This window comes from Dermacentor silvarum, chromosome 7, assembly GCF_013339745.2.
Source record: "Dermacentor silvarum isolate Dsil-2018 chromosome 7, BIME_Dsil_1.4, whole genome shotgun sequence".
Taxonomy (NCBI): domain Eukaryota; kingdom Metazoa; phylum Arthropoda; class Arachnida; order Ixodida; family Ixodidae; genus Dermacentor; species Dermacentor silvarum.
The window spans coordinates 102,632,883-102,655,213 of NC_051160.1; the positions used below are offsets into that span (position 1 = coordinate 102,632,883).

The following is a 22,331-nucleotide window of genomic DNA, read 5'->3' on the forward strand; positions in this document are numbered from 1 at the left end:
CAGGCACCGGGCAACACCTTTCTCCTAATTTTATCTTCGAAAGAGGCGTACCCCTTGCGCCAAATTGGCGCAAGGAGTAAACATAGCGATCCTAATCATTGAATTCAGGGGAGGGGGAGTTCTACACCCGAATTCTTTTTTTTTTATTCGTCGCCTATCTGTCCACACCTCATATCACGCTCCTCAGCCCCCCCCCCCCCCCCCCCTCCGCTCCTCATGCAAGCTGTAAGTTTACTTATCTCATACTCTTATCCGCGGAGGGTCTCATCAGTGGTGCACTTTGTGTGTGGAACCGGTGAGAGGCACAAAGCAAGGGCTGGTCGTTCTCCAGAGAACGACAAAGTCATCATTCTTTCAACAAAGAAAAATGTGCGGCTGCTTCAGACAGCTTTTTGCAAGCTTGTCGATTTTCTCTTCAATAAAGCTTTTATCTCTGTCCACTCCCGTAATCGCTATGTGCCTGCCTGTCAAGGGCCTGCATGGAGGGAGCGGCGACGCGGGTGAGCTTGTCTGTTCGCTTCGAAAATGCCTCGACACCAGCCGTGAACAAAGCTGCATGAGGGCACCGCGAATATTTTACAGACACAATGGCCCGTCGGCTTGCGCCTCTTGAAATTGACTCTTTTAAGTGTATTTTAAGTGTGGCGAAGCTTACGCAGACAAATGTGCATGGTGTGGCGAAAAGCCTACATTGTCACACAGCACATTAATGTGCGCCAGAAGACCTCCACAAGCGAACACAAATTTACAAAACAAAACTTTCTAAGGCAGTGGGAGGCATGGCTTGCTGACGAGGAACAGGACAGCCAGCTGGCTCTCACGCACCAAGCCCAGACGCTCAAGCCAGTGGGGTCTTGGACTAGGGGCCTCACCCACATCTTCCTTCTTGTTTCTTTCTTTCTTTTTTTTTTGCCTTTTCTTAATAAAGTTTTACTCTATCTCTCTCTCCAGCTGTAAACAAAGCTGAGGCCTCCGAAAATTTCGAAAAAAGCTCGTTTAAATTGGATATATGACATTCAAAGTGACTGGCTACAACTAGTAAATTTCAACATGTGCCATAAAGTAATTTGTTTAAAAGTTAATTAGAAATTGTTAATTAGTCAGTTACTTATTTTGATTTCTCGCGCAAATAATTTCCACCTCAGAGTAATCGAGCTGAAGAAGTAGAATTGTGCTACATATGCCATAATTAAGTGAGTTTTAAAAATTCTAGTAATGATTAAAAAGATAGCACGCCGCATATTAGGTATGAGAGCTCGCATGCCGGCACTGCACTATTAACACGCGTTTCTAGCGCAGCGTGCATGCAGGCTCGGCGTTAGCAGAGTTCAAGGCACCGAAAGAAGCCAAGCTGTGCAGCAGACCTGCAACTGACCTTACTACGAGGTCGCGACGCAGGATCAAATCCCGGTCGCGGCGGCCGCATTCCGATGAGGCTCTCAGGTGGTCAAAATTATTCCGAAGTTCCCCACTAAGGCGTACCTTATAATCATATCGTGGTTCTGGCATGTAAAGGCCCAGATTTCCATTAACTTTATTTGCGGGTTCGCCTACAGTTTCGTTATTTCCAGCCCGCGAGATTTAGCAGCTTTATGTTCATGACTTGCTGTATATACCAACGCCGATGCGAATTAACGTGGGCCAACCACAATTATAGTGGGTCAAATGGGTGGCGCCCGAGGAAATTATGCGCAAAGCGGCGTGCGCCCGAGAATGCAACCGTGAGCAGGCAGCCACGGGGATCGCAATTTTGCAATAGTGCCGACCAACAATCAGTCGATTCGAAGCGTGAGTGACTGTAGCTCGACCGAATGCGCAGCACACAGTCACCTTACCGTCACGAAATGCAAATGATCAGAATAAAACAGGTATGTCACACGTAAGTACAATACGAGTTGAATCTAAACATGTTGCCGTAACAGCAAGCGGCCGATTGAACGCGAGAACGAAGGGCCGGGGATCAGATTCGAGGCGGGAATATCTTTGAACAGCGCTACCGCGACACCCAGGTATTGAAGAATAATAAGCATTCCAAACACATTATTTCGGCTACGCGAGTTTGCCTTACCGCGTTCGTGATCGCGAACAATGCGCGAATGGCGGGCCAGTGGAAGAACAAGCAACGCAGTTTTATCCCAAACGAGCGACACTGGTTGAAGCCCCGAAGTTTCGGCATGCGTACAGCACCTGCTGTGATAGGCCTGTCAGGAGTAATTAACTATCTCTAATGTCCCTGTATGTATAGCACGTAAACAGGGGCACTAACTCTCCCGAACGCATTCCACGGACCATGGATGACTGCAGTACAATTAGGAATTTAATTTTTGTCTGTGTAGCACCGTATCTCGCACGCGTGTCAGGTTCACGGAGAAAAACAAGAAAACGCGAGAAATAGTCACTCAAAATGTGGGGGAAAAAAGCATTAATTTACCTGTGAAAGTACATGTCTCAACTTGACACCACGGCAAGCGCACAGTATACCTTTCGAGCGCGTCGCCCAAACGTGGCATGCCCATGCAAAGGACATGTCGGGATAACACTTCTATAAATAACGCACTTTCATGCGGTACTCACTTGTTTTGTCGGAGAAACGCATGCATAGACGAGGCTGGATCCGCTTTCCGAGTCAAAGTAGCGACACGGCGCATGCACTCCAGGGTCAACAAGGGTCGTCGGTTAACGCATTGAAACCACAAAATGGCGGAGAACACGCTCTAGGTCTGTCATAGAATTTCCATATGTATTTTATCAATAGAATTTGTTGAATACAATCAAGTTTTTTTTTTCCTTCTGAAACTAAAGAATTAGTGACATTCTGCATGTTGTACTGAATACCAATGTTCTTCGTTTAACGACAATCTTTTATTTATTGCACAGAAATTTTTACTTTCCGGTTTTTCTCCGAAATGCAGGGCTATCACAACTTCACGGCAGGTGGGTTATCGTAAGGCCTGGTCAATCAGCGCGACAGACGATCGAAAGCACTGCGCATCACGTGACCCTTGTGGCTGACGCCGTCCAAGCGGCTTCATTGTAAGGTTCGGCGTGATAATTGCCACCTGTCACATTCTAAAATCTGCACGGTCACGGCAAGTTCACGCGACGGACACCCATCCCCACCCATTTGTTTATCTGCCGTCCGCGCCAACGCATGCGAACAGGTCATGACACTCTCGTGCCAGCCGTCTAATTCCAAAGCTAGTCTTGTGACCGGTTGCTCGAAGCCACGAAAAAAAAAAAAAATGCAACAACAACAAACACCGATATGTGCATCTACGAACGGCGTCGGAAAGGAGAGGCCGCCATACGGTGTGTCGCAAATATGGCGGCCATGAACGACTTTCTTGCCATCCCGTGCACTGGCTTTCGTTAGCGAGGCGGTTTGCCGGCTTTCCGAGCGTCGCGCGGCTGCTGCGAATAGATCCGCGTCGATTCGGCACCAAACCGTAATTTTAGTCGCCTGCGCCCGATGCAGCGCAGCTCCCCTTTAGGCCTAATGGTCTATGTCAGCGTGGCCGTGAGGAAAATTCGCCGCTGGCCGATGTGGTAACGGGCCGCAAGCCGTCGCGGTATGCGTGCCGCTAGTATGTTTACAAGGGTGGCTCATCGTGTGATCGCTTCCCAAGTCACGCGTGATGATTAGATTGACGCCTGTTGGTGGCGTACGGGAAGATCGTCGCCGCGTACCCAACATGACCCAACACGATCTGCGTACCTATCGGCGGCTAAACGGCCCGATCTTCGTACTTTACGTGATACGCGCTGCTTTTGTTGCCGTTCCCTCTGTCCGGGTCACGCTATCATTTCGATCGGTCGATCCTGTCAACCTGGTCAAACCTTGTACCGACAGAGGCAGCCCCGGCCGACGCGGTGCCGTTATGTTGATTGTGGCGTTTGGGCACTGTGTGTGCGATCCCCGCGTATAGGGCCGACGTCGGGGAGCGCTCGCAGTGACAAAGTCCGCTACTGCGTCCGCCGGGGCGGCCCGTCCGCGGCGCTTTCAGCGGTCCTTTTGCGCCGAAAACAAAGTGAAACACAAACACAAGGTCAATAACTGCAGCAAAACATTTGCACTCTGGCTTTTGGTCACATTGGGTGTCTTGCCGCCACTTGACCCTCTTGAAGCGAAAGAAATGATTCCATACCACCCACCTTTCATTTTTCCGCTGGCTTCACTCAACATCTTCACCCTGTTTGTGCTGCCTCAGCTGATTCATTGTTGAAGAACTAAAAAAGGACACTCCACGCAAACATTAAAACATATTAATGCCACTTAATCGTTTTATTATTTGTTTATAGTACACGCTGGGTTCCTGCAGCGACACCTACAGGAATTTAAAAAGAAGTCAGGCTCAAAATTCCCATGTGTCGAGCCACCGCAGCCCGTGCATTGTGCTGTTTTCATGGACCGAGATGGAACCGTCCATACCATAGGCGAGAGGTGAAAACAAGTAAAAACTGTTGGATGGAGAAAAGAAGCACCAAAAAAACAGGTCTCGGGAAATGAGTTGCCCATAGCACAAGCTCAAAGATGAAATATGAACAATGTAAAAAAAATACGTGCATCATAGGACACCTTCATACAACTTCAGAACTTGATTTGTCATCATAGGGAAGCACCATATACAAATATACAAAAAAGACCCTTAATGGGTACAATGGTTGGATCACATGTCTAGAAAGATGCATCTTTCTATAAAGAGGTACAACTTTTTTATTATAGGTGACCAGGTTGAAACTGTGTGCCTCATTGGTTTCGGTGGGTTAAAATTTTTTTTTTTTTTTGGGGGGGGGGGGGTTCCTTCCTTTTTTTGTAAAACTGACTGCAGCTGCATTCTGCTGTCATGTTCACTTCATTGCCTTGGAAGTGCATGTGCAGTACTACTATGTACAATAATGAAATCTTTTTTGAAATAAACCTGTAGTTGACAATTTGCACTTGTGCTGTGTCAATCCCCTTTACTCTTGTCTTCACTGCACTTTCTCTTTCTTCAGTGAGCAGAGTTGTTAGTAATGAATTACATGCAATTGCATTACATCTCGGTAATGCAAACAAAAAAAAAACTTTTGTTGATAGAAACAAAACTTTTGGCAAATCTCTGTAACCGGATCATGGTGAATGTTTAACAGCGTGAGCAGACCACGGACGAGAACGAGTAAGCGTCACAAATGGCTTCTGTGGAACGGAATCACAGAAGCAAGCTATATAATTTTTTTCAGGAAGGGGTATGACCTGGCATATATTTTTTGCAGCATCTGCCTTTATTCAGAAAGCCATTCATAAAAAGCAGTGGAAAAGACTCCATCGGGCAATATATTTGAAAGATGTCTTAATGCGCAGCATGTGCAAATGTGGACAGCTTCGTGGCACCGCCACAAGAACTATACACGACTCAAATAAGCAGAACTGTAATTTCAGACCGCTTACAGCCGCCGTTTGATAATTTGGACTTCTCGTGCACAACTGCATAATATTTGGCCACCAACTGGAGCAGTAAGAGCTATGTTTTTGCTCTGATACATCATTGGTGCCTTCTCAAAACCAGAACAAGGGAAACCTAGTCAATCCAGTAGCCACCAACTGTGCCTGAACCACGGGACAAACAAGCTGCTATATTCACTTCTTTACACTTAACATGCTTAACAGTGTTAAAAAAGCGTATGAGATATAGTGCTGCACCTCTGCAGTAAACGGAAGTCCTTTCCGGTCTGGAGGACACACAATTCAGGACCCGCCGAGGACAGACAAGAGATAGGGGAGGGGAACTTAACCGGAAAAACTTTTAACTTTGATCCCTTGAGGTTGTACTGACGGTGTACTAACACAGTCTGCTCCCTTTTTCCGAATCAGCCGGGCTTCAAAGGCCGGCTGATTTGGAAAAAGGGAGCAGACTGTGTTAGTACACCGTCAGTTAATCTTTCTGACAAGAAAATCGCGTTCCTGGACGGTATTGACGTGCGCATGAGTAGAGTATGATTTATCTTTTGCTTTTTTGTATCCTTCATACCTGCTTCGCTATATATTTGCCTCTGTGTTTTAATAAACTTCAGTTGAAAGTTAGCGCTGTCCTGTGTCTCTGTCATGTCCCTGTATATTTTGAATTGCGCTAAAGGCTTTGTCGTCTTATCAGTTCACCAGATGACGGCCGACAAATTGAATCAGTGCTGCTATGGCTCGATAGCGATGGCCGTTTTATACGTTGATGCCAGGATCACCTATGGATGATTTTGAAGTGTTAGCTTTTCTTAGCACAGTGCTCAGTGAGACATGTGAGCAAGAAGGTGCTCCTATTGGTGGAAGTGCACGTGTCGACACGTGCGCTTCTACTAATGAGAGAGGAGTGTTCGGTGACATGACGTAAAGCTCAGTTCCCTGTAACACCACCAGATGGCGTTGCCCTCCACGCATCACTCCTGTTTATCTGTATTCTGCAATTCACACAGAGCCATAGTGCCACAGTTAGCATGGGCACTTACCTGTACACAATGACTGCAAGATAGCAGCCCATGATCCAGTGGTGCGCAGACAGCCTAATTTTCTCGGGCAGGAAGCTTGGCACCACCCGTAGGATGTAGTCTAGCACCACACCTGCAGAGGAGAAAAGATGCAATTTTTAAAGTGAATAGCTAACTTTCTTTGGCTCTTTCTCCTGTTTTCGTGGTCAGCGGCCGGACTTTCTTCGCCAACAGAATAAGGAGAGGGCAGCGCCGTAAGGAGGAGGAGAGGACTGACACGGAGGCGAAGCCATGAGACTGAAAGCAGGTCACTGGGGAGAGACAGAAAGGTGCCGGTGTTTCCGGACCTTGACAGTTGGTCAGAGAGGTGCTCATGTCGCACCAGAGGTTGGTGAACCTTGTGGATGGGCGAGTGGCGGCCCAGCAGGCTGCTGTGATGACTGTGGCAGAAAAGGAACTGGAGTTGTAAAGGGACATCAGGCTAGGCGTGAATGAGAGACTGCCATGACTGCTGAAACGTTTTGCCAACAACGTGAGGATCAGCAACAACCTGCAGATGCCATGATTGTGGAAGAACGGAAAGAAAGATTGTGCAGAATACTTTCACAGATTATTCAATTGATTCGGAAAGCTATTCATTAACTATGATAATCATCTTCGGTGGTTTCTGCATAAACTTTACTTGCAGTGAGGCTGGGTGATCAACGTTGCAAGATGCTGTGCATTCATTAGACATGAGTATGAAGATGACCGGCTGTGGGATAAGACCATTGACACTACTCTTAGCCTGTGGTACACTCGGTGTGGAGAACAAACTTGTGGTGATGACTGACACTGAGGAGGGTTTGAGCTCAGGGATAACTTTCAATCACACAAAAGGAGGTTGGGAGGAGGTTGCGCTAGAAGGATCTGCTTTCTGCATGGGTACTACAATGACATTAGCAACAACACGTTTATGGGCCCCAAATCAGAAATTTGTCTTTGACATGACTTGTACATTCTTTGCCTGACCAGGTGCTACTGCAGATGTACTGCACCTTTGCCCGGACTATGCTCATCAAGGCACCACTATCTGTCTAAAGTGGGGCTAAATCCATGCCGCCTGCCAAACTAAGATTGAAATTATGGCCCATACAATAGATCTACATGGCGAACTTTATTGAACAGAACATACATATAAACAGTGTAGACCGCTTATAACGTAAGTCACCGCAGTCATGAATATCTACACTATAAGCGGTACCACACTATAACCAAAACGATTTTCAAGCCCTGCACATGTGCAAAACATGTAGAACAAGCATGTAGATACGCTTTGTACTATCGCGCGCACATTGCGATTACGTTTTCGCCAGTGAGCTGGGGAAAAATAACGCAGTTACGCAGAAAGACTATGCAGTTACGAAAGCCCGCGGCCAACGCAGTGTTACGCGCGGTGGTAAACGCAAGAATACAGGCTTTAAAGACACAAATAGGCTCCAAGCGTTCCGGCGTTGCTGTCATCCACGTACGATTTTAACTGATGGCTGTGGCGATGCGGACTCCACCGCTTTCTTGCGGTTGGACGCTAGCACCGTTCTTGCTCTTTTGCGTCACACATTTGCGGCGCTCCTCGCTCACCGAGCTCCGAAAAGAGTCCGAATTAACCGATGTGCGGCCAAATAAGTCCGAATTAACGAGTTTGATTGCATTGAATAATGCATATATCAGCCGGGAGCACGCACCTTGTTGAGAAGCGTGCTCGCTGCCGCCCTTGTCGGCGAGATTTTCCCGGGAAGCCGCATTATAACCGGTATTTCGTCTCACGCGGCTGCACTGTAAGTGGTATGCGTATACATGGAGTTCTATGGGAGGGTAAACGGGAGTCGGAAAAGGCCGCGTTGTAGCCAGTTCTGCACTATAATCGGTTATGTTATAAGTGGTCTATACTGTAGGTATTTATACAGACACACACAGCACACACACTAGGTGTTCCTTTTAAGGGGCACATTTAATAGAACTGTCACAACTAGGCCCTGCAGGTCTCGCAAATAGGCTACCTGGCTAGGTAGATATTAGCAGCAACAAAACGGGATAATTTTGCTGATCAAATAAAATATGCTAAGTAACTTGTTAATCACTAACTTTAGGGCACATGTTATAATTGCAAAAGAGAAGCCAATTACTAGTGAAGTCATGTCTGCTTATCATAAAACAGCCTTTTTATGGCGCAGGGCAAGCTGCTGTGCTGAGTAAAAAATAAACTGTAGTTAAAGAGCCACTGAGTATGTTAGCACTTGTTTCTGACCCCTAATTTGCTTTTCCAGTCTGCTTTTATACCTTTGCTCGTCTCTGCAGTTGCACACAAACAGTGCACTCTCTGTACAACTCATCGCTGCCTTAATTTGGAGGCTTACTCTTGCATCAACCGTAATGATGTGCCGTAAAAGGGCAAGAAATGTCTGTCAGGAAGTTATAAACTAAAGAGAAATGATCGGATGATAAGCAGCTTATGTTTCATACATTATTCATGAAAAACTCCTGAAAGCCTCAAAAGAAAAGGCGCAATATATTTAGCCGTGTACAAAGTGATTAAGCATCTTTCTTGCATGCCCTTTGCCTACTTCTTCATTTGTGTTGTAGATAATTGCAGCATCCAATTACAGAAATGAAAGTGTTGAGCAAGACCAAAAAGAAAAATGCTCCAAATAGGCGAAAACAGATGCAAGGATTGAGCAAAACAATTACACTGCCCGGTGATGCTCACTTACCCGAGAGCATAGAGCTGAAGATTAGTGCAGGGAAGTAGTGATGGAAGTAGAGCACTCTGCCCATTCCATAGAAGGGCAGATAGTGCAGAGCCCAGCCCACGACGAGCCAGACCGAAGCCTGGGTGAGGCGACGGTCACGCTCTGTAAAGACAACAGTGCAATGTTACCACTTATGAAGACCCTTATGGGTAAAGGCCCAATCACACGCACACGATTTTCATGAGACGGGGACGAGCAACATGTTTGGCTGTCACAAAGAACGATCCGCCAGCGGTTTGTATCCAGCCGAAAAATTTGTTGGCCGGAAGAAGTCTGCACGGTGGCTTCCACCACTTACAGTGATTGCACGACAACATGGCAACAACCAGGCGATGTGCTTTTTGATCTGAATTCGCTTGTGCTACTTACTCTCCATCGTTACAGCAAGAAACAAATGGTAAAAATTAGTCTTCGCTTTGTCCCATCTCATGCTGAGGACAAAGCATCGGCGATGTTTTGTTGTTATTAGTGAGACCGGCAGCTTGTTTTGATGCTGCTGGGCCTGAGACGCAACCGAGAGCTGCAAAAGTGTCTTGATTTCTACCTTCCAGATGACGCCACAGTAATGCTGGTGACGTGGAACAAATTTTTTCTGTTAGTGATGGCATATTGAAGCTAGATCTAGATAGTACACTCTGATTAAAACATTGGCCTGACGGCACGTTCGCAATTTCTCACGGGCGTACGACTGTACTTAATAAGGTAACAATGAAAATTTGTTGCTGCTTCTCGCGATGTTGTAGCCATATAGTTGCCCCACACTGTGTTGCGCAAGAGCAACAGGGCCTGCCCGCCGGGTCGCTTGTCACCGTCGTTCGAATATTGCGTGCATGCAGTTGACTCTTAAGGCAATGTTATGCTCTGCAGGCATCATAGAGTTTGTAAAAAAAAAATTCTAGAGAGAACTCTGCCACTGCAATTGCTCAGCTACCACGAGAATGATAATTAGTTTATGAACTTGTTCAACCTTCATGGTTGTGGCTTCAGGAATACTTGTGGCGTTGCTTCTTACACTTTATCTTTATTAATTGCCAAGCGACCACATTTTTCTAAATCCATGAAAGCTTCTCTGTGTACACGCGTAATCCTTACAAATTGTTGTATATATAACGCAAAATGTTGCTGAAAATGATCAGTTTGCGAAGTCACAAGTCCATTTGAAGCCAGATTCAAATGAACAAAGTCCACGCAAATCCATATATACCCATTATTTTCCACGCTATACTCGGCGACAGCTTTTCTTGACATTGGAGCGAAGGCTACGGAGGCGGGGCCTCCGCACATTTGTGTTACTACGCAAGTAGCCTGGCAGCTTGCAGCCGATTTCAGTTCCAGTTTCGGTTTTCGCTAGCTCGCAGGGCTAGTGTGTGTAGCAAAACGTACTCGTCGACCCCCCAGCTCGGGCTGACGGCGCCTTACTCCAGCATAGACATTGCAGACAACCTGCTTGGTTTGTTTGGAGACCCACTTCTTGTCACACTTAGAGTATAGCCTCCTCGGAGAACGAAAAGAAGAGTTTGTGGCCACACATGGTACCGTCGGCACCGGGGACGCCATGTTTACTGCGAAGGCAAGCAGCAGGCGTGCGGAAAACGTGGTGCCGTCCAAGAAATAAAAAAGAAAAAAAAAACGAAGGCTCACGATACCTTTCTTTCCATGAACAGCTTCCCATACTTGTTCTATATTTATAATTAAGAAAGTTTTATTTATTCGGGCCAAGTAACTCTTAGAATCAGAAAATAAAACAGGTACTATTTCATGGCGCGCGCGCATGCAGGCGGTTCGGCTCTGTAGCTTCCACAGTGCTGTCAAGGAAAGCTGTCGCCGAGTATAGCTGAACTGCCATACTCTCCACTTCAATAGACATTAGCACCACAGTTCCCTCTATAGTAATTTTTTGTTGAAAGCTTTATGACAGGCATGTACAGTACACTTCATTCTTAAATGGAACAACTAACTGGTAATAGTGTCAACTAGTGTGGTACATTTCTTTGACCTAATAGGAAAGAAGTGGCTGATGCAATCAATTGAACATACATTTATACATCTATGGGCCTTTATGCCATATCTCAGTTATAATCAATGGCAGTATATACTAACTGTGTGTTCCAAGCGGCGGCCACGCATACATGACAGTACACATGTGGTCACTTTATTTTGACTGTTTTGAGCAGCAATATCAATGCTACTTAAGTTAGAATAGCATGTTGCTAATTTTAGGATGCTGAAAAGACCAAACTGATTTAGAGAAGCTAATAAATCATGATAAAATTCTGGTTGGTTCTGCTCCCGCATGTTTCAAGCTTTGTGCTGGCAATGGGCGATTTGATGAGTCCAAGTCTTCGTTTGTGCTGTTACTTTGCATAAATTCAATATGCTTAAACAACTAGCGGTTGCTTTGCTTTGGCTTAGATTTTGCATGTTTACGTGCACGAGCACATGGACGTAAATAACAGCACACAAGCTGTGAATGTGGCTTTACTGACTGGGAATTTGTGCCCATCACCTCGCAGTCAGCAGGGAAGTGCCGTAGCTAATTTAACCACCCAAGCAGACTTAAAGGGGCACTAAAGACAAGTGGGCTTCTTCAATTTTCGGAGTTCTGGCAGCCCGCTGGCAGCCAGACGGCAGCCAGCTAGTTCCTGTTCTGAAGTCATGTGGTCTGGGATCCCAAGACACCCGGAGCTGCCTGTAGTTTGCAAAATTGAACGCCGGGACAGCACTGGCCGCGGGAGAAATGTAAACATGCTACCAGCATGGCAGCGACCAGCGTGGGCTGCACGCGTGCGGCGTAGTCGGCCCATTTTTGCGTTGCCACCTCGGAAATATATAGTTGCATTCAGGAATATGATCACTTTTGCGAGATTTCGCGCGACTGGGCACAGGACGCGCACTGTGCAGCTCACTTTGCACAGCGGAACAAACGGCGTGCGACACGTCCGATTCCAAGACGCGAAATCACACCTAAGTGATCGCTAAAGCGATCGCTCGAGGATGCCTGCTCGTATATTGATCATGCTGGCCACCGGCGCCATTTGACATCCTTTGACAAGACACGAAAATGCAGGATATCGGGTACGTCTTATATGCATAAAATTTAGCACATGATTGAATTCGATTTCAGAAAGTTTGTTTCAGCTGATGGTGCTTCTCCTAATTCTGCACCTGTGCTGAAAGAGCTGGGGCTGCGGCTGGCGCGTGAAAATGCACGCCGCCTGTAACCTGCAAAAAGCTTCACATGAAAAATAGTATTGGTCGATCACGACAGCAATAATAAAGCTAATGTATGTGTGGTCATTACTCATCTGAACCAGTGCATTCCTTTAAGATTAACGGCCTATATATAGTTAGAACACATCGGTTTTGAGCTGCCACCAAAGGTACGACGGAGAGACGGAGCGAACATGGGTTAGCTGCGATGCCTACGCTAACTGCAGAAAAAAGACATATCGCCGCATATACGCGAGCAATGTGAAAACAAATATACCACTCGAAAAAGAAATGAACCGAAAAGGCACCGCAATGTGCGGGAATGAGCGTCTACAACTTCGACAACTTGCGCGGAACACGATGAAGATACCATGCAAGCATGATCGAGAGCGCAGCGCGCTGTTCACGGCCGAGAAGAAGCATTCATGGGACACAAACAAAAGAAAGCTTCCAATGGTTCGCCACTGCCCGTATGGCACCGCCTCGCAAGGCGCAATTCGGTGCATCAGAATAAAATAACGCTAGAAGTAATGCAATCAGCAATCCACGCACCGCGCTGACGTCAGGAATCGCTCCGACAATTACATGAGCGCCTTCTGAGACGAAGTCCAAAAGCACGCCAACCGGGGCGATACGCGTGAGCATTCGACGCAAGCCAGTTGGCTGAGCGAGGTAAAAGTCCTCAAGCGCTCGCGTTGCAATCCATCAAGTCCCCACAAAGATGGCGGCGAGCGCTCATCACCTCTTTTTGTTGTCTGCTAGCCAGAGAACTGCCAGAGAGCTGCCAGACCAAAATCGTCCTCGCTGGTTCTGACAGCCCGTGGGTAGCCAGAAGCTTCCAGCCCGAGTAAAACGAACGCGCGGCGGAAGTGCGTCACGCGGTGGGCGGAGCAACCCGTGAAAATTGAAGGCGCTCTGGCTGGCTTTGGCAGCCAGCGGGTAGCCAGAAGTGGAAAATCGAAGAAGCCCAGTGTTAAGAGGATGCTTTAGCTCGGGGCCAACTCCTTTTCCCTATCCAAATACATGTAAAACATAGAAATGTTTTTTTGAGACAAGCGCCAGATTGATCTGAATGAAACTTGTTGCATTTGAAAAAATTTAATTCTAGCAACTGTAGGAAGCAGAATTTTATTTAGGGCCTCATTTTTTTTACAAAAAATTGCCAAAATCAGTAAGTCTTAAAAAGAAACTTAAAACCCCTCCTCTATCAGGAACAGGGGTGCACATGAAGCTTGTCCAACCTTAGGGGAGGGGTTGGTTAGTTTTTTGAGCGTTTGAAGAGACATGGCTGTTGGCGGATGAGAACCGATGGATTTACCCGGCGAGCACGAGCACATTCACGGGCCCGTTCACACTGCTGTTCCTTCAATGCAACTTGCACTTCAGCAGAACGAACCATATGAGGCCTCCCGATCTGACTGCCAGGCCCGAACTGGCGGGAAATGGCGGGCACGAGGCTAGCAAACACACGATAACACCCTTTCCCTCCTCCGGAGGGAGGGGACGCCTGTGATTGGCCGGGGGTATGGCGTGATTGCGTGCGCCACGTCTGCTTCTTCACGCATATAAAACCCCGCTTTAAAGGGCACGTATGATGAACTGACAGTGGCTGAATCAGTTAGCGTGGTGGTCTCGCAACCCGGAGGTCGGTGGTTCGAATCCACAGCCTGACAAGGAATTTTAATTTTTCACGCGGCTTTGGTTTTTCCGTATGCCAACGCCAACATGAACACCGACACCGACACGAGTGAGGCAATGCAAGCTTCGCTTGAAAAAGTAGAAGCACAAAGTTTACATATCTATAACTCTGCACCGAAAACATATATCACAGTTCTGTAAACTACATCTGTTAGAGCATCTCAAATGGACAAATTTGATATATTCATTAACAGCGTACGTGAAATTGGTACAATTCTTTGTAATGCTTTGATGCCTTTGTCTTCAATTATACACATTGATACTAGCAGAGCACTGCCTGATGAATTCGTTTTGGGTCCTTGGCTGGAGATGAAACAGAGCCACGATTATAAGGGCAGCTCTAGCCTTTTTACACGTCACTAGACAAAACATACAAATTTAGAGATGCCACAACGTGGTGGACTTTCATGCACATCCTATCGTGGTGGACTTTGTGCACATCCTATCATGAGTTGTCACTTTTTTTCCTCATCCACCTTCCCAAATACAAAGCAGCAGGCCAGAGCAAGCTATAGCTCAGGCTACGCTTTCTAAATTTCTGTAAATAAATTCCTCTCTCTCTCTTCTGACTTAGATCAGCCCAATCATGCTAAAATACAGTGGAACGCCATTGAAACGTTTTTAGCTGTTGGGTTTTCCCAGCTGCTACTTCGGGTTTTCGTGGTCCCGGCTTAAAGGCCATTTATCCCAATGTGTTATGTTCCCATTTGATACGTCGCCATTCTGTAATGTTCCACATCTTACGTTGGGTTTGAAAGTGGCGGTCACAATGCAGATACAAATTCGCTCTCGCACATTGCTACGAATATAATAAATGTATAATCACAGTAAAAAAGCCTGACAAATACCTGCTGTGGCCCCACACCTAAATGCAGCGATTGTTAGTCTGGATAAGTGTGCCTCTGTGCGGTTGTGGTTTTGCTGGTTCCCTAAAGTAAGCTTTGGTGCATTACATGCAGTTTTTCATGGAGTTTCACAGGAAAGAATTTCAGAGCTAAAGGCCAACTACAACAAAATTTTTGACCGCATAAGAAACCTAGTTTCAGATAGTGTAGATATGAAGCAGCATCCGTACAAAATATTATGTCTGAAATATGAGTGAATAGATGCTTTTGATTTAAAAACTGGAAAAAAATGACACCATTATCTCTCACCGAAAATGATGCAGAACTCGGAACATAGAGAAACAGCACAGCACAGCTAGGTATGACCTCTGAAACTTGGTGGTGCGCCAAAAATCCCGGAGGCCATGTTCTTGAATTTAGTTCACATCCGCTAACCACCTGACGCCCGTGAAATCAGCTTAGTTGCTATTTAAAGGCTCCAAATAAAAAAGAAAATTAGACATTTACCAGCACTGAACATTTGCCACTATTGCTTCAATAGTTTACAACTCATTTGTAACCAATGTAGCTAAAGTGAAGCTCCATTGCAGTTGCCCTTTAAAGAGCCAAGTAACAGAGAAAAAGGAACTCAGGGATGTGATTGCAAATCCCACGACCGACCTTGTGTCTCGGGGTTGCCCAGGTATCCTCGCTTCTGCCGCACCAGCACGTACAGCTGGATAACAGCATAAAGTGCCATGCACACCAGGTTGCCCCACCAGATTATGGGGTTGCCCAGCAGGTAGATGCGGTACTGGACACCTGAGAAGAACTGGCCCTGGATATCGAGGATAAACAGGTTGTGAAGTTCCAGTCAGGCCTGGCTTATCAAGGTGAAATTGCAGCCTGCATCTCCTAAAACAGCATCCTAGATGCTCAATAATAAACAGTGTAGGAACTTGCACCGACATATCTAACTGATCTACACGCCATTCCATGCACTGTACAAAGAAAAGTTCCAGGAGAACCCTTCAGACAATGACTGTCAATGATAATGCAACTAGCATTCAAGCAATATACTTAGTGACATACTTTACTGATAAGCGCACGCTTATTTAGAATCTGTAGTGATCATTCTGGGACTTGTATTGCCTCGGCCTTATGCGACATACATTCTTCCTAGTATCGACCCACTTTGCTACGACACTCCCATGCCAAGGTCCGTCATGAGCATGACTGTATGACGACTGTATCATGACGACGCAGTGACGAAGAACGAATTACGTCGATGGAAAGAAGATGGCAGTATGATGACGATGAAATAATGACAACAAAGTCATGGTGACACGCATGAGGAGAATGAGATGACGACGATATGACGACGAGGTGTGACCACAACTGCATGGCAAGAGTCGCATGACGATACAGTGTAGACCACTTATAACGTAAATCGCCGGAGTCGCGAATACCCGCACTATAAGTGGTACCGCACTATAACCAAAACAACTATTTTATTGCGATAATGGACACTTCAGGTGCATTTCTGCCGTCGTCGCTGTCACCGTACTCTAGGTTCCGTATTCACTTGCTAAATAAATTAACAAGCACAGTGTCACGCACGCACAAGCAAACATGAACACATCTCGCTCGTTGACCGCGGAAACGAACTGTCAAAACGCTCGAGTGACGAAGCGTGGCGAGCGAACTGACCTTCGTGCTATCATGCCTCTCGCTTCAACGTGAACTATAAGTGGTGACGTGACCTATAAGCGGCGGACTTTCCCCGTCACAGATTGCTTTCAAGATAGGGCCAAGGCGATCGTATCGCCGAAGTGGATCGTCGCAGATTACGTCCTGCTTCGGTCCACTGAAACCATTCCGCATTGCTTTGCTGGCGAAAATCCTTTCGTTCTGTTTGCACCAGTCCCAAACGCAAGTTTTGGATTCTCCGAACGCCCGTGATGTGGCCCGATTTCCGTCCGTTTCCGCACACATGATCACTTTCCTTTTAAATGCGGCATCATGATGAACTCGGTACTTCATGCTGATAGAGCAGACGCAGAGAACGTGAAGACAGACGGTAGACTATTGTCTAAGCACGTGTACTGCAGCACATGGAGGAAGCTACGGTAGCTAGGCTCGACGTGCGAGCGAGGAGGCCATTTTTAAATGCCGACGGCTATATGGTACCGGTAACGCAGATTTAGGGTCGTACTCGATTCTAGCGCGCACACAATTTTTGGACCTGTTTTATCGGAAAAAAAGTGCGCATTAGATTCGAGTAAATGCGGTATTTGTGGCTTGAGGGGAGCGTTTGGCGTGTAGGTTGACTGCCGAACTACCAGGCAGCCGCACTGTAACCGGTATTTCCTGTCCCGCAAATGCACTATAAGCAATACGCATATACATAGAGTGTTATGGGAAAATTTATGGGAGTCTGAAAACACCGTATTATATCCGGTCTTGCACTATAAGCGGTTACGTTATAAGTGGTCTATACTGTATTAGAATGAAGACAATACAGCGACCACAATGGCATCAGGATGATGAATGTTCGACAACGGTGCACTGACCACAATGAAATGACAAAGAAGGAATTACGACAATGGAATGAGAATTCTGAAATGATGACAATGATAAAATGACAAGATGACGACAGCATGGTGACAATGGGCCGACGACGAGTGTGTGACGACAATGACGTGACAAAGAGCACATCACATTACTGTATGACAGCGATGGTGTGACGATGATGGCACGGCAAATGTTGGACTACGAAGTTATAATAACGATGACAGCGTGACAATCATGGCATCACAACGATGCACGACAACGAATGCATGACGATGACTGTATGTATGACTATGACGCAATGACGGTGGTGGCATGACAACGGCATCAGACCAATGAGACGAGAGTATGACGACGATGGCTTGACAACGACTGCATGATGACTGTACAATGACGACGACATGACAAGAGCCGGAAGATGAAGCAGGCATGAATTATACGATGGCGTCATGACCATTCGCACATACGTAGTGGCCCAAGCCATCGGACAACTAGGCTATTGGATTGGCGTTAGAGCTGTGACGACAATGGCATGACAAGAGTCAGATGACGAAGCTGAAACGAAGACAATGGACCACGAGCACATACCTAGTAACCAAAACTGGTAAACAACTTGGGCCAGTGGGTAGGCGCAAGACGCTAGATACAGTAGAACCTCATTCATACGATGCCGTTTCAGCTGATTTCCCGGTGCCAAAGTTCATGATCGAGAGCACAATGAATAACCCAAAACAGCTACGCTTCTTTTTTACCAGTTAATACTGAATTCAGCACCAAAGTTCAGTACATCGCCAAGATGCGACGGTATGATACGTTTTCCAGCCACTAGGTCCATGTGAGCAAGAAAAAATGCGCAATCAAGAGCAATAGGTGCCCACCACAACAACTTCCCCACAGTAGCCGCTCGCCCGTGTCACGTGAAAATGCCGGTAAGCACTCACTTTTCTGCACCGGTATAGCCCCACCGGTTGTCGCATGTCGCATTAAGATACATTGCTGCCAACCCTATTGCAATAAGCATCTTCACCTTAGTAATGTGCATTGTTGGGCGAGTTCATCCTATCTTTCACAGCACATGCGGTGCAGTGCTGTGAGAAGCATACTCCAAGCTTCTAATAGGCGATAACCCAAATGCACCACAGTACTGTGCCGCAGGCGGTGCCATGTAAGCATCACGTTTCACACTAGTGGCAGTGTATTCTGGCGTTGCGCACCAGCTCGATTTTATTTGTTTCCTTTTGCAGTCTCAAAACATTATGCAATGAGAAAATAACAGGACCATGTCTCGGACTGCTCGGGCCCCGACAACTCAACGCGTGTTCGTGTCTAGGGCTGCGCCAATTTTCACCGGATAGGTACATCAAAACTTCCTGCAAAATGCCCTACTCGAAGAAGCTGCTTAACCCAGGCTGAATTCGAGGAGCGCAAATGTAAGCTTGCCGAAGCCGCGAAAACGTATAACATATATATATATAGATAGCTAGACAGGCTCAATATCGTCGAACTAGGCAAATAATGCTAATCACATTAAAAGCATTCAAGACTTGCAAGTGGGCTGGTTGGCATTCGATGACTAATAGTGTGTCCTATTATCACTGTCTTCTCCCTTGTGCTTCAAGTTTATTCCAGTCGAACACACTTATAACAATATTCAAGTGCTGAGAAAATTGCACTGTTATAACCAATAATTGCTATAACCGGGTTGCATGAAAAAGCAGAGGAGACAAATATCAAAACATTTAAATGAGATAGAACCAAGTACAGTCGAACACACATATAGCATTACCAGTTTTAACAATTCTCGTATGAGCAGCTGCAGTGAACGTTTATGTGTTTTAGGTAAAATAAATTAAAGTGCTTGCCGCAATGTTCCCATGTCGCACTATCGGTTATAAAAATTAAATCTGAATTAAATCTGAAACTCGAAGAGAAAAAAAAATTTTGTGCCGATTACGATACTCCCTGATGTGAAATTTGAGTGCAGCTCGATAGATGTTTTCTTTTCACAATATATTGAGGCAAAGAATTTTAGAGCGAAATCACCGCCCCAACTGGCAGTGGGCCAGTGCTGTCAGCGCATTTGCAGAGGGCGGGGCAGTATGGAAGCGCTGGCATGATGAGCGGCATCGGAGCCAGCTGTGGAAGAACACAACGAATGCGTGAGCAGTAGCATGAGTGCGTCTGTGCAGTTATGCGGAGGGACAGCGACGAGCTAGCTGTGGTAGAAGGCGACGACGAACCCACCGCCGCCGCCGATGCTCAACCCAGGAACGGGCTCCTAAGAGCTGTGCTCTAAAAAAGAATGCAAGTGTGTATTTTTGCCTGAGTGCCGTACACCCTCACTGCATCTGCTTGTGAACCATGTGGTGTGTTTTAACAGCAGAGCTGTTTAAGCCGGCCATAAGTCTGTGACGCGTAAACAGAAAATGTGGGCCAATCCTGGCGGCAGTGCAGAAAGGGTCCGAGCACAATGGCACATACCCCTGTGAACTAGCGAAGCTGAACCTGGCTAACTCTAGCTTAGCATGGTTGGGATTACTTAAGCTTCGTCAGTCATCAATCGCCAATCAATAGCCAATCAATAATCAATTCCAGAAAATGCTGGGGATGACTTGGTAGATGCTTAGCCTAACACAAATACAGTGTAGACCGCTTATAACGTAAGTCGCCGGAGTCGCGAATATCCGCACTATAAGCGGTACCGCACTATAACCAAAGCAACAATATTCAAGGCCCGCACATATGCAAAACATGTGCACCGAGCCGCCACGCGTATGCGACAGTCGAGGAATGCGGCTAGAACGTTTGCATTCGATTTACAGTCGAATCTCGTTAATTTGAAATTATTCACGCGGCGACGCCTCCAACCGGCATTGCTCCGGCACCGCCGTAGAGTTAAAAGCTTAGGAGAGACCCCTCAATGTCGCGCGCAAACAAAACAAAAAAAAAGAGAGAAAAAAGAAACGTGGTGGAAATTTCACCCTCTCTCACATGGCAAGGTCGCCGATGCTGTGTTGCGCCGGAAATGCGTGTACGTGCCGAAGTCTCAGTCAAGCTACTGTAGCCATGCGTAGAAAATGGCAGTGAACCCTTCTTTCTGCTTTATGCTTCCTCTACTTTTTAGTCACGTGTTGACCTTGCACGCTGCGGCTATGACGCAGAGGGAAGCAGCGGCGCTGTCCCAGGCCAGCCAACAAAACTGCCCATGCCATCAACTGCCCGCTTCCTGATAATGGCAGAAAACGAAACTTCGTGGAGCTGGCGCTGGGCCGGCTGGAGCGGCGACGCCTGCACAGCGGCGCACGCGCACGGTGACAGTCGAAAGTGAGGGAGCTACGAGGGAGGGCGAGGGGAGCTACCGAAGCGCCGTAGTTGCCGAGGCAAAATCCGTTTCCCTGCCGCCCTCCTCTCTCACATTCCACAGTCTCCGTGTGCGCCCTTCGCCGTGCCGTGCCGGCGCCGCCCGCTCCCTGAAGTTTTGTTTACTGCCGTTATCATGAAGCGAGCGTTGGCAGTTTCGTGGCCCTCGCTCGCTATGCGCACCGTGGTATTTCACGACTCGCACTCAAGATTCTGGTTTCAGCCTCACTGGCTGTTCGTTTGCGACACGTGCCCTTCTCCTCCACTTCGTCTCTCTTTATTTCTCGAACACTCCTTGGGGCGCCCGTTTGAGGGGAGCGTTCCGTCTCCGCTGACTTCCGTACTCCCAGGCAGCCGCACTGTAACTGGTATTTCATTTCCCGCAACTGCACTATAAGCGATACGTGTATACATGGAGTGCTATGGGAAAATTAACGGGAGTCTGAAAAGACCGCACTATATCCGGTCCTGCACTATAAGCGGTTACGTTATAAGTGGTCTATACTGTATGTGGCCAATACCTTGCGACAGCCAATCGATAGCCAATCAATAGCTAATCGATCAATAATCAATAAATTTCAGAAAATGGTGGGGATGACTTGGTAGTGCTTAGCCTCGCCCAAAAGCCAGGACTAGCTAGTGCCCACCAGCTCCGCTGTCTCTTTAGCATTGCGCCTCCAGTGCAAGCTACGCAAATTTTTTTTCTGCATCTTGTTTAATTCGATCCGGCGGATAATTGCCTAGATTATTTAAATTGTCCTGTCAGGGTCGAAGGCCTTAAACACATTGCTCTGCTTCCATTGACTCAGAGACCTAGTGACAGTTATGCATGCTGCATAACAGTGTGTGTACACTTTCTCCCCTTTTCCTTTTTTTTTACAGCGAAGTTTTATTTCATTTCAGGTCTCCTACTAGGACTTTTAATTCCCTATACTCCTTTACGCAGCACAGGGTAGCCAGCCCGTTTTAGACTGGCTAAACTCAGCTGGGGCTGCCTCGATAGCAATGCAATGTCTACCTTTCTTTTATTCTTTTTGATATGCATTAATGACCATTTCAGGCTGGTGCGGACAAACACAAAAGACGGGCGCAATACAGTCGTTTCCTTGTTTCAAGAAGGCATGCGTGGCTGGTGTCTATGATCCATCGTGAGTCACGTAACGTCATTGTTGACACTGCCTAAGGCAGACAAAAAGCGGATATTTAGAAAGCTGCATGCGAGAGCAAGCAATCTATTGTGTGAAACTGCATTCTCTGCTGCATGCTGCGGAATGACACTAGGCTCACAAGTATGAAGGGGCTGATACTTGATATGGCCCCAATGCTGTACTAGTATCACATGGTTAGGTTGCTGTGATGGCAAGTACTAGAATAATTCACAGAAAAATTGGCCGCAATCCTGCCCTGCGAACATGAATGTCTA

The 22,331-nt window shown here is 46.7% G+C and overlaps 1 protein-coding gene across 1 annotated transcript in view; it reads right to left on the reverse strand.

The window, feature by feature from the left end:
* Window positions 1–4,259: 4,259 nt before the first annotated feature.
* Window positions 4,260–22,331, reverse strand: part of LOC119458331 (protein O-mannosyl-transferase 2-like) — a 51,926-nt gene continuing 33,854 nt past the window's right edge. The window contains exons 17-20 of the mRNA XM_037720166.2: window positions 15,659–15,815; window positions 9,207–9,347; window positions 6,478–6,589; window positions 4,260–4,458 (exon numbers count right to left, since the gene is read on the reverse strand). Coding sequence (XP_037576094.1) covers window positions 4,353–4,458; window positions 6,478–6,589; window positions 9,207–9,347; window positions 15,659–15,815 — 516 coding nt within the window. The 3' untranslated portion in view covers window positions 4,260–4,352. The remainder of the gene's footprint in view (window positions 4,459–6,477; window positions 6,590–9,206; window positions 9,348–15,658; window positions 15,816–22,331) is intronic.